The sequence below is a fragment of the Urtica dioica genome, chromosome 8, assembly GCF_054948205.1.
Source record: "Urtica dioica subsp. dioica isolate 48M chromosome 8, U.dioica_male_clone48M_v1_H2, whole genome shotgun sequence".
NCBI classification, from domain to species: Eukaryota; Viridiplantae; Streptophyta; class Magnoliopsida; order Rosales; family Urticaceae; genus Urtica; species Urtica dioica.
Window position 1 is genome coordinate 39,663,384 of NC_142763.1, and position 13,396 is coordinate 39,676,779.

Consider the following 13,396-nt stretch of genomic DNA (forward strand, 5'->3'; position numbering starts at 1 on the left):
TTGTTGTTTGAGTTGGTATTGTTCTGCTTAGGATCATATATGGATTGTGAACTTGTTAGATTTAATCTGACATTCACTAGAATGTGAAATGTGAATAATCTATAAACGTAATCTTGAGTACTAGGTGTTTTGGGACGGGTTAGAGTCAAGTTGTGATTGACGTTCGGTTTCTGAATCCCTTATTTAGAAATTGTTTTTTAATAGAGAAGTTTCGGGTATTCTCTGTTCAAATTGTCTGTGGTCGTTTGTTTGCTTGTGTGTCTCCGATGTCGTACCATAGGTACGAGGAGACAACGAGGACGGTTCCGGCGAGTCGCGGACGAGCGGCGAGGCGTTGTTCAAGTTCGACGAGGCGGAGAGGAGCTGCCCGATCTTTGGCTGCGAGTTTCGTGATGCGTCAAGGCACTTTGAAGCTACAAGAGGCGCATCGACGGTGCGGATGCGAGCTGCAAGGCCTCGGCATGTCGAGCTACGGCGACTAGTCGGAGACGCTCTGACTCTCGATCCTAACAGTTTAACCGAGTTGTTTTATTCTCTAAAAATTCTAATTATAAATATATATATATATATATATATATATATATATATATATATGTTGTAAAAGGTTTATGTAATTGTATATGCTAACCAAGTTTAGTGTTTTGGGATTCAAATCGTCGAGTGTGTTGGTCTTGGTTTACCTTTGGTTTGTTGGTTCGAGTTCAAACTGAAGAGTCGGTTTCTGAGAGTTACGATTAACGAACGTGTGTGGCGATTTGAATCCAAACGCATACGAAACGCAACGGTGTTCCAAAATAATTTTCTATAACTTTTAAGCTTATGATAAAAGTTTTAAGTTATTCTAATTATAACTTATAATTAAACCATATCTTATACATTCTACATCTTATAAGTAATGAGTTTTAAAAATAATTAAGGACGTAAATTAAAAAGAAAAAAAAAGGTTTACTATAATCCTATCATCTATTATTTCCTATATTACCAAGTATTTTGATTATTCCTAAGTAATTATTTTTATTATAATTTAATTCCGTAATAATATAAGTATTATTTTCAAAATCTATATCTATAGTTTTGAATGAGTTACTCTACTAAATACGTTTATAATCTAACTAGCGGAGTTTCCAAGTTATAACATTTTTAGAAGAAAGATTTATGCAAAAGTCTTTAGTTTTAGTTATCTTAATTTATAATGGATCTTAGTGGAAAGAAAATGAAATATTTTTTCTCTGAATTCCTTAACGTCGAGCTTCTGTTATGGGTTTTGTGCCCTGCCTAGTTAATAGGTTTGGGTAATTAGTGCTTTCATTATGTCGTTGATCTCGTATCTCGGGTTTCACGTTTAGTGTCTACCTCTAGGATTTTTTTTCTTTTATCTTGATCATTGTTTTGTTTGAAGATCATGTATCTGTTTTCTCTGGTTCTCTTAGTTGAGAACGTGTGTTTTGCGTGTGACGGATATGATTCTGTGGTGCCCAGTTTTTGTTTCTCTGTGATGAGAATTTGTGGGCTAGTATATTAGTGAGTGAAGAACTAATGGTGTTCAACGCTCCCTTTTATGCGCATGTCACATATGACTCTCATGCCTACATTTATGTGTTATGTGCATGTCACATGTTGTTTAATCGCTTTCAATACCAGATAGACTCCCACTTGCTGAGTCTCTCGACTCATAGTTTATGACACTTGGTAATGTAAGAAAATGACAAGCTTTACTCCTGTAGAAGGGAGAGAACTAGTCCAGACTTGTGTTGATCGACCTGTGGCAATTGGGTTTTTGTTTTGAATGGCTAAAAGCAAGGTTTTAAATGCCGACAAAAATCAGCGACTTTCGCCAACGCCACCGCTTCTGGTGGCTTAGCGGCAGAAGAACACAACTTTTATCGTTTCATCGTCGTTTGTCGCTCGATTATCGCCGAAACGGCGCTCGTTCGACTAAAAAAAAGGCCGTCAAATTTTGTTAGTTTTTAAGTCATAGAATGCAATAAAATGGAAGAAAATCGGAGGAAATTGGAGAACGATATAGAGAGGATCGATTTTCGGTGTACACGGAGAAGCGATGTAGACCTTCACAACGCCGACAAGACTCAATCTTGGCGATTTGTGTTTTTTTTTTTTTGCTCAAAATGACAATTTGTGTTCTCGACAGCGATGTAAAGTATTTGTTTTGTGTTCTTGTCAACACTCTAAGGTCTAATGGAAAGGAAAACAGCTAGGTCAAATATAACGTTATTGGACTTCGCATTTGTGGGATTTCATTTTTTTGTTGTAGCTCATTTCTTATAATGTTAATATTGTTTAACTAATTTAAAACCTTTTTTTTTTGTAATTTAAGAGAGCAGTTGTGAGGGTGAATGGTGCATGGACCTGTTGTTTAAATCAAAAGCAGTTATTATATACTTATATATATATATATATATATATATATATATATATATATATATATATATATATATATATATATCATATTACATTTTTTTCATTATAAATATTCTTCATACAGTACCAATTAAAGTATACATATATATATATATATATATATATATATTATAATATCATATTTTTTATAAACTTTTACTTTTCATATTGTTATTAAGGAGCAATAATAAGATATATATATATATATATATATATATATATATATATATACATATGTACATAGTATATACATATATCTATACAGTTATATATATATATATATATATATATATATATATATCCATTGTATTGGGTATAAATACGTAATGTGCAATTGAAATTAACGAGTTGTTGGTATTATATATTATATTGGTGCAAAAACAGTTAGCTATCGAAGATTATAAAATGTAGTCGACATAAATCTCAAGTTTAAAAATTGAAAGAGATATATATATATATATATATATATATACATATATATATATATATATATATTTAACATATTATGTAATATTATTTTCGTTCGGTTTTCCATCGACATGTTGGTTTTTCATCAAAAACGGCATTTGAAAACGGAATTTCATTTGTCATTTCCACATTTTTTCCGTTCGGTTTTCCATCGGCATGACGATTTTCCGTAAATCATGAGGCTCGAAACGGCGTCGAAAACGGCATTTCGAACCTTGGGTAAAAGTATAATTTGATATGTATATAGTCAACTTTCCATCCTAGCTACTTGTCCGCTTCTTTGCTATGCAAGTAAGCTATATGTAAATTACCTTATAAACAAACGAATGGCCTCTGATACGTATATAGTCGCTATAAGACTTGTTCAATGCAAAGTAAAGACGAAAAATTTCTCTGAAATTTCTGTTACTTTTATATGTCTTGTAGCTATTTACTAAAATTATTTTATTTCTGCTTAGCAAATATAAAAGATGTGCATTTTCTTGGGTGTTCTATAACGAGAGGTGTGAGAACGTCGCGGCTCGTGGGCGAGTTGCTGGTCGTGATAATGGTGATAATGGGATTAGTTTACTCAAGTGCTATATATTATCTAATTTTATTAACATTAAAGAGTATTAAAGAGTTCAATACTTTTCATACCCTAGTCGTAGTATAAATTAGAATTATTTTCATATATTTGGCCGCTAATATTGTACAACTTTAACGTTAAAAATGACAAGATGACGTTTTTATAATTATTTATCGGTGGCTAGTAAAATTTGTAGTCAAACTTTGGTCCATCTTTTTTTCCCGTGATGCAACCCTTTCCTTGATGATATGAATGCTAATTTTTAGATGGACTAAAATATTTAAAATAAAAAAAAAAATTGAGGTTGACTGTAAAAGCAAAAGCTAACCTTATACACAAAGTAGGCTGGGAACTACTTAAAATAAATAAATGATTACTGTCTATACAATCTTAGACATGTTGCAACTTGCAACCATTTTAGTTAAAGAGACTACGGAAATGTTTGTTGAAGTAAACACACAACTCATTCATTCAATTTTACCTTAATTGTGTAGTTTGCGTAATTTGGCAAAAAGAAACTGCACATGTTAGCCAAGTACACCACTAAATAACTATCTTGTATTATTTTCCAAACATCACTTAAAGATAACCCCAAAGTTGTAAACTTCGAAACAACATTACTAATTGTTTTTTTAGCGCCAAGGCTTAATATGCTCTACAGTTCATGAACTTGAACACTCGACTATTCCTATATATACCACCTTAGCCAATGAAGTCTATATCTCTTATAACTCTCACAAACAAAACACAACGATGACTTTGATCAAAATGTCAACCCTCTTCTCGGTCCTCCTCATTTGCGCAATAACGGCGGGGCCTTGTCGGGCCCAAAACTCGGCACAAAACTATGTGGACGCCCACAACACGGCCCGCAAAGCAGTCGGCGTTGCCAACATGACGTGGAGCGCAACTCTGGCGACTTACGCGAACAACTACGTCAAGACTCGGCTGTCGGACTGCAAGCTCATCCACTCGAACGGGCCGTACGGTGAGAACCTGGCAAAGGGGACGGGCTCGTTCTCTGGCACGGCCGCGGTGAAGCTGTGGACAGACGAGAAGCTATGCTACACTTACTCCTCCGACACGTGCTCAATGTCGGGGTCGTGCCTGTACGGGTGCCTGCACTACACCCAGGTGGTCTGGCGCGAGTCCCTTCAACTCGGGTGCGCCAGGCTCCAGTGCGCCAACGGTGCATGGTTCGTCTCTTGCAACTACAATCCCCCCGGGAACTACAAAGGAGAGAAGCCTTACTAAAACCCCACTCGTGCCATTTACAATAACCTAATATACCGTGATTTAAGAATAAGAGTGGTTAACTCAATGATTGATTTAGTCATTCGTATTTCATACGATCGTCTTTACTAAGGAAGCCTAGTTGTATCAAGCTTTTTTTTTTTTTAATAGAAAGCAAGCCTTCTTTTTTATGTCAAATGTCACACTTCAATCAAATAAATTATTACGAGTTTGTGTATTTCTGCCTCTGAATTTGATAAAAATTTCTTTAATTGTCAAGCGTTAAGTGAGGTTGTGAACAACAATTAGATACAACCTTAATTTCTTAAGATTATAATGGAAAACAAAATATGCACAAATGCATCCAGGTACCTATCCCGATTTCTGAGAGCTGAAAACAACTTGTAATCTCCAAAAGAAAAAGGACACAGTTATTTTATTTTTTTCGTAACTGTGGTGTATCCAAAGGGGAATGGAACCAGGGACCGCGAGGTCCCAAGAATCATCTGTACCACTAGACAAACCCCTTGGGGCTTCACAAAATTGATTATATATCATGACTATTATCTCACAAGATATAGTATTTCAACTTCGTGGAGATATTTCATCCATTAAATCACTTAATGCTATTATAGCATACACACGTCAAAGTTCGACGATCTTTGGCCGTTTTTTGGCTTTTTCTTTTCCAATTTCAATCGAACGATTACCTTTGGCCGACTTGGATGACGATCTCTTGACCTCCGTAGTAACTTCATTTTCTGTAATGTTATCGTCATTGTTGCTCTCGTCCTCCTCGTCACTGCTATCTTCTGACTCTGACTCGCTGCTGCTATCATCTTCGGCCAATGATATCACTGGCGGATAACCGGAGATCGCAGACTCTGCTGCAGCGACTGCTTCTGGTGTATGAAGATCCGCTACGCCAAGCATCAAGTCCTGAAAAATAAAAACAAAAGAAAAAATATTCAACTCCAAAATCGCTGGGTAACGACACAAACCCGAGTCGTAAGATGTTGAGCTGGTGTTGGATAGATAGATAGATAGATAGATATACCATTTCGATAACACTGGATTCATCCCCGGTTAGCTCTTCGATGTCATAGTTCTTAGGATTGTCCTACAAAAGCAAGGGAAAAGAAAGGACAAAAGCTGGTTTCAATTAAGCTCTACTTCTAATAAAATCTTGCTTTGAAATTTGAATGTTTATAGAATCGGAATTCTGACCTTTGAGTCAAGCTCCAACCTTTTGTTGGCTTCTGATAGGACTCCCAAGAAGTCTCTCACTTTCCCTAAAACTAAACGAAAATGAAAGGATCTAAGTGATGTTCCTAATTTCAAACCCCTATTTTGATAATCACAGATTCAGCTTTCAACCAAAATTATCAGCCAAGACATTGACAATAAAGTCAGTAAAAAAAAAAAAACATGAATTTAAATAGAGAAACTAAAACCTTGACTCTTGGGGAGTGAAGGCAAAGTGGAAGGTTTTTCTTCATCCTTGGTTTTCTTTCTTTGTGATTCAGTTTTGCAAACAAGGAGTGACGATTCTGTACACAATCACCAACATTGGTCACAAATGAACAATCAGAGAAAGCCTCTACAGAATATACGTGTGTGTATAAATCAAGAGAGCGAGAGAGAGAAACCTAGAGACGAAGTAGAAGAATTTTTGTGCTCCAGTTGTAGAAGGTCTTTGCTGGTTTGTCCCATTGTTAAGCAAAAGCCGATGATATTTTCGAGAGCGAGTATGCAGGTGAGAGAGAAGAAATAATGAGAGAATGCGACCTTTGCGAGTCTGAATGTGACTGTCGTATTTTCAGCGTCGATCGGCGGTCGGGGTCGGAGAGAAGAACGGTGCGAGGGAATCGGTCTTGGGTTTTTTTTCTGAGTAATTTGATTTATTTTAATATAATCTTTTGAATCTATGTTATATAATTTTTTAGATTTTTTTTAGACTTCCGGCAAACCATCACTTTTTTCAGCGACTCAAAAAACAAACTTTAAACCATTTGTTTCTGTTTATTTAAGTAAGTTTATGCCTTTACATATACAATTGTTGACCTGTAAAATTAGTACAACAATATCTCACGAAAATATACTGACTCCGAGTACAAGGCCTCCGAGTACAGAGGTGATTTAGGCAAGACTTTCTCTTTATACAGACGAATCTAATACAAGAGAGCAATGTTTTCTAGAGATTTTAAGTGAAAGAAAGTGCGTAAAAAAGTCCGTATCTCGTTCTGTGCTGCTGCCTCTATTTATACTCATCTGGTCGTGTCTTTGACGGTTATTTTGAGGAACGTGGGGTGATCAATCTCACGTTCTGGACGGTTATGGGTAACTGCCTTTCGCCTCTCTCGGAGGTGGGTGGTTAATGCTCCTCGACGGTTCCTGAACCGTCGAGGTGTGCGTTTTAGAGCTTGAAACATGTTTTCTATTAGTTTTGACTAGTCTTTGACCCACGTTCTTCTCTTCTCTTCGAAGTTCTGATCGGTGGGTTTCGTTCTTAACTTATGAACGGTTCGTTCCTTTTCAATGGATGACCCTTGGGTTTACTTAACCTGAGCTCGGTGCTGGATTCTTCTCGCTGCTCGGTAGTCCGACTATCCTACTCGGAGTCTGACTAATTTATCCCGTAACAGCTGCCCTCCAGTTTCTTAGTTTTTTCTTTAGCAAAAATGGTAAGGAACTATTTCGGTTTGCTTCGTGACCGTGTTCATCTTTGCTTACTCGTCTCGGGATGATCCGAGTAGAATTCTTCATTCTTTCTTTTTACAGGACGACGTCGTTTGTCATCGGGCCTTTCTGAACCGTAGCGTCTTTTGCTTCGACGGTCAGATGTGTTTGGCTTCCTGGACAAGCTTAATCTTCACCGTTCATGAAGTCTTTATATAAGGCCTTTCCTCAACTTTTGGATTCATTTCGCTTTTTCTTCTAAATTCTGGTCTCAGAGCGTTCTCGGCCTGACCTGCTTATTCAGATTGTTCTCTTGGCTTTTTCGTTTTTGCTCGGATCTTCCGATCTTCAATCTCGCGGGTAAGGTCTGTTCTTTTCTTTTTATTGTTTTGATACCTTCCTTTTGTTTTGAGATCGTTGTTCGGCAATCGATATCTTCTTTATTTATTGTATTCGGACCCTTCGGACTTTAGGAATCTTAGTTTCTCAACTTCATTAGGGCTATGGGTGGACTTGCGCGTCCTGATCTAAGCTTCGATCCTCGCGTCGTTCGGCGATCGGAACCTGATCCCGATAGTGTTACCTTGTTGGATGGGTCCAAGTTTCCTTTCCTCAGAAGTCCCGTGTGGTATCATGTCCCAGAGATCGGATGGGACCGTCCTGTAATGGCATACGATGAATCATGCGTGCCTCCCAATCCTGAGTCCGAGGGGGTTGATAACGAGAAAAAGGTTTTTGACTCGTCTTCCCTGTCGTGTAGGGACACTATGGTCGTGGAGATATCGTCCTCGTCCGATTCCTCGAGGGAGAGCGGGTCGGAGTCTCGTGATACGACAAGCCTTTCTCTTTCGCAAGACCGAGGAGAGGGCTGTTCTCAAGGCATTCCGGGTCCAAGTGGGAGGACCTTTGGGGTTGATCTTCCAGAGGAAGAGGAAGAGGCCCTGGTCTTTGAACGGAAAGAGGGCCAGTTTTCGGCCAAGGTTTGGACTTCTCGGGTTACCGAGAAATATCTACAAGGGTTGAGGGAGGAATTTGAGATAGCTGATGGAATTATCCTCTCGGCACCTTTGGAACACGAGAGAGCCGATCAGCCTCCTGTTGGAAAGATTGCGTTCAATAGGGCTATTTTGAACGTGATCGGAGGGTTGCCAATGCATCCTCTCATTTCCCAGTTCGTTTCCGACCTGGGTTGTTCTCCTACCCAGCTCGTTCCCAATGTGTATAAAATCTTCGTCGAGATGGCCGTGCTGTGGGCGAAAATTTATGATCGCCCTGTCACTTTGCAAGATTTCTCACAATACTACTCGTTTAAGTCGGCCCCAGGGCAGCATGGTTACTATTATGCTCGGGCTAATGACGATCATTCTAAGGTGGTTACTCGCCTGCCGACCAGCCAGAAAAATTGGAAAGATCATTTCTTTTGGGTCGAAGGGAACGCTTCTTATGAAAGGTGCCCCATAAGGGCTCCGTTCTCGGAATTGGGTGTGATTTTGGTCCCGAATTCTTGCTTGATAATCTGAGCCGGGCTTTTGTTCTGGGTTTTTATATGTTTTATGTTTTGGTTCCAGGTCCCCTTCCGCAATATTCCGAGGAGGAGCGACCACTTCACTCGGAAATTTTTGATCTTTCAGAGGCTGATCGGTCGACGTTTTTGTTATCGGACCCGGACCTGCTCGACCAATATTATTATTACCCTTATTCAAGTAAGTATTTTACCTGTCCTTTCTCAGCTTACATATGCTCTTTTCTCATTTTCATTTTCGTTTCTTAACAGAGATCGCCCAGATGGCAAAAAAGAAATCCGCTCCCGAGCTGATCCCTCCTAATCCGAAACGCGTCAAGGCTTCTAAGGCTTCGACGGCCGGCAAGCGGGCGTCCTCGTCGATTTTGAAGGTCTCGGAGCCTCTGAGCTCTTCTCCCGTTAAGGGTCTGGCCGAGCCTTCCTCTGCCTCCGATCCTTTGGCTCCGGTCGTTTCTTTCTTCCGCGAGCGTTTCCCTGCCGAGAAGGCTCAGGAGGTTCTCAGGCTCGAGCCTTTGGAGAGGCTTAACCAGGCCACTGACTTGGCGATTTCGGTAAGTTTTGACTCGTCTAGTCGGTACCTCTTCCCTTTTGATAACTCATTGTGGCTGATCGTTTGATCGTTGCAGAATTTTGTCAGTATGACCGGGCTAGTCGGACTGCTAGGCTCCGAGCTCACCTCCTTGAGACAAAGGAATGATCGATTTCTCAAGGAGAGAGATGTTGCCAGGGATGAGACAGCCAAGGTTAAGTCTGAGTTAACCCGAAAGTTCCGAGAAGACCTCGAGGCTGCTCGTCTAGCGGCGGTGGAAGAGTACAAAGCTTCCGACGATTATCGTGATATGCGCGATGATCTCTATACCGCTGGGATGACCGAGGCTGTTCGGCTTCTTGGTCCGAAGAATCCTACTCTGGATGTGACGGATCTCGATCTCGACTCGGAGTCAAGGGCTAGCGAAGAAGGCGACCAGGAGTAGAATTTATAGTTGTTGTTTTATTATTATTATTTTATTTCTGCTAACCCGCTTGGGTTTTGAACAATTGATCCGAGGTCGGATCTTTATTATGTAATTTTCGTTTTTCTCTTTCGGGATTTGAACAAATGATCCTTGGTCGGATCTATATTTTGTGTAAATTTAGTTTCAAAATTTTTGGTAAAGTAAAGTATTACTATTACTAGGTATATTTTCTAAAAACTGTTTGTTAGTTATCTAGCCGCCCAGTTTACTTTGTCGAAATTTTGAAAGATAATTTATGATAAGTAATACATAATGCGATACGTAAGTAATTACGGGCAGAGGAAAGAAAGATGAACAAATACTTGCAATTATAAGCACGTGATTACGCGAAACTCCGAGTAGAAAATTGAAAGATAGAAAATTACTTGAAATCATAAGTACGTGCGACCAAGCCGCTTTTCGAAATTTTAACAAGTAAACATAGTTCATGCGACCAAGCCGCTTTTTGAAAATGTAAACGCGATACATGCGACCAAGCCGCTTTTTGAAAGATTAACAAATAAACAAGTCAAACGTAAAATTGGCGAAGGTGCTCAGCGTTCCAGGGGTTTTTCTCCATATCGCCGCTCAACTGTTGTAGTCGGTAGGCCCCGTTTCCGAAGTCTTCTCGGATGATGTAGGGTCCCTCCCAGTTTGCGTTGAAGGCTCCTTCCTGGTGGATTTTGGTGTGGAGAAAAACTCTTCTGAGGACTTTGTCGCCGACTTTGAATGACCTTGGTCGGACTCTCCTGTTGAAATACCGAGAAACCTTTTGCTGGTTAGCTAGATTTCTTAATCTGGCGTTTTCTCTTTTTTCTTCTAACAGGTCTAGACTAATTTCAAGCATGTCGTTGTTTACCTTTGTTGAGTAATTTTCTCTTCTCATTGTTGGTATTAAGACGTCGGTTGGTATGGCCGCGTCGGAACTGTATGCGAGGGAGAAAGGTGTTTCGCCAGTTGCGGAGTGCTCGGTGGTCCTGTATGACCAGAGGACTTCTTGAAGCATATCCACCCATTCTGATTTTTGCTCGTCTAACTTTGTTTTCAGGCCGTGTTTTATTGTTTTGTTGACGGCCTCCACCAATCCATTGGATTGTGGTCTGACTGGTGTAGAAAAAACTTTGTTAATGCCATATTTTTCACAAAAGTTTTTGAAGGAATCGCAGTCGAATTGGGTTCCGTGGTCGGATACAATTTTGACTGGTATTCCAAAACGAGTAATGATATTTTTCCATACGAATTTCTCAATTGCATGGGCCGTTATTTTATTTAAGGGTTCGGCTTCAACCCATTTTGAAAAATAGTCGATGGCTACAATCGCATACCTGCATCCTCCTCGGCCTGTTGGCAAAGCTCCGATTAGGTCTATTCCCCATTCTGCGAATGGGATCGGGCATGAGAGGGTGATGAGCGGATTAGGCGGAAGCCTCGGGATGTTTGAGAATTTCTGACACTTGACGCATCTTTGCGTCATGTGCCGTGCATCGGTCTTCAATGTCGGCCAGTAGAGTCCTTGTCGGATGATCTTTTGCGCCAATGCTTCGCATCCGATGTGACTTCCGCATATCCCTTCATGGATTTCTTTGAGAGCGTACTCGGCTTCGTCTTCATCTAGGCACTTGAGTAGAGCTTGGGAAAATCCCCTTTTGTAGAGATTCTGACCTTCGAGGAAATATCGGGCGGCTCTGAACTTCAAACTTCTAGCCTCGTTCTTGTCGTTGGGTAGAGTTCCCTGCTGCAAGTATTTCCTGATCGGAGTTTGCCAAGACTTTCGTTGCTCGATATGAAGCACGTGGGTGGCCTGCTCGATGCTGGGCTGCCCAATTTTGATCACTGGGATTGACTCTGAGTCTGATCCTTGAGTGGCGTGCTTTGCTAATGCGTCGGCCTCTACGTTCATGGCTCTTGGGACTTGGGTGATCTCGCAAAGCTCGAATTCGTTTGCTAAGTTTTTAGCCTTCTCGGCATATAGCGACATCTTTTCGCCTTTTGCCTGAAATTCACATTTCATTTGATTAACAATTAACTGAGAATCCGAATATACTTTGAGCTTTTTGATTTCTAAATCTTTTGCTATTTGCAGCCCATGTATCATAGCTTCGTACTCAGCTTCATTGTTTGAAGTATTAAAATCGAATTTTAAAGCGAATTTTACCTTGTCTCCTTCTGGACTGGATAGCGCAATTCCGACCCCGGACCCCTTTTCGTTGACTGCTCCGTCTACATACATGTCCCAAATCGGGAATTCGACTGGCCTGTATGTGAACTCTGCAATGAAGTCGGCGACTGCTTGTCCTTTAATTGCTGGTCGGGGGCTGAAGTGTATATCATATTGTGTCAACTCAATTGACCATTTCATTAGCCTTCCGGATACGTCAGGCTTTTGCAGCACCTGGCGCAGTGGGAAATTGGTGAGGACCGTAATCGGATGTGCAAGGAAGTAGTGTTTTAGCTTTCGAGAAGCAGTGATGAGGGCGAAAGCTAGCTTTTCGAGTTCCGGGTATCTTCTTTCTGCCTCGTTAAGACGCCGCGAAGTATAATAAACCGGGACTTGGTGTTTTCCCTCATTCTTGATTAGTGCTGAGCTTACTGCATGTTCCGAGACGGCTAGGTAGATCTCCAGGGGCTCTCCCTCCTGTACTTTTCTCAAAGTCGGAGGCCATGCCAAGTGTTCCTTTAGAGATTCGAAGCTCTCGTCGCACTGCTTGGTCCATTCAAATTCCTTGGAGCCTCTGAGTATATTGAAGAAATGAATACTTCGGTCGGTAGACCGAGAGATAAAGCGACTTAGTGCAGCTATGCATCCCGTCAATTTTTGCACCTCTTTGATGTTTCGTGGTGGTCTCATGTTCCATAGGGCTGTGATCTTCTCTGGATTCACTTCAATGCCTCGTTCATGAACGATGAAACCCAAGAATTTTCCTGCGGACACACTAAATGTACATTTTAGAGGATTTAATTTCATGCGATATTGCCTTAATAGTTCGAATGATCTTCTAAGATCATTAGTATGTTCAACTATTTTTCGGCTCTTAACTAACAAGTCATCAATGTATGCTTCCATTGTGATCCCGAGTAATTCGGCGAACATTCGATTTACTAATCTTTGATATGTTGCTCCAGCATTTTTTAACCCGAAAGGCATTACCGTATAACAGTATAGCCCCCGATCAGTTATGAATGCTGTGTGGTCCTGGTCGGGACCGTACATAGGGATTTGATTGTAGCCAGAGTAAGCATCCATAAAACTTAGGATTTCATGACCTGCCGTGGCGTCTACTAACTGATCAATTCTCGGCATAGGAAAACTATCCTTTGGGCAAGCCTTGTTCAGATCTGTAAAATCCACACAAGTTCTCCATTTCCCGTTGGGTTTCTTGACCAAGACGGGGTTGGCTACCCACTTAGGATATTTAGTTTCTTTTATTGATCCGTTAGAAATCAGTTTGTTTACTTCTTCCTTCAGAGCAGTATACCTTTCGGAGTTTAAAGCTCTTCTTTTCTGTCTGATAG

The 13,396-nt window shown here is 40.3% G+C and overlaps 1 protein-coding gene and 1 pseudogene across 1 annotated transcript; one reads left to right on the forward strand and one right to left on the reverse strand.

The window, feature by feature from the left end:
• Positions 1-4,099: 4,099 nt before the first annotated feature.
• On the forward strand, positions 4,100-4,925 carry LOC149389766 (pathogenesis-related protein 1A pseudogene; annotated as a pseudogene).
• Positions 4,926-5,051: 126 nt separating this feature from the next.
• Positions 5,052-6,599, reverse strand: LOC149389767 (uncharacterized). Its single transcript, XM_089624707.1, has 5 exons — positions 6,337-6,599; positions 6,142-6,237; positions 5,915-5,985; positions 5,745-5,807; positions 5,052-5,626 (listed from the first exon to the last, which is right to left on the reverse strand). Exons 1-5 carry the CDS (start codon positions 6,398-6,400, stop codon positions 5,333-5,335), a joined length of 588 nt encoding a protein of 195 aa, XP_089480833.1. The 5' UTR covers positions 6,401-6,599; the 3' UTR covers positions 5,052-5,332.
• Between the last annotated feature and the right edge of the window lie 6,797 nt (positions 6,600-13,396).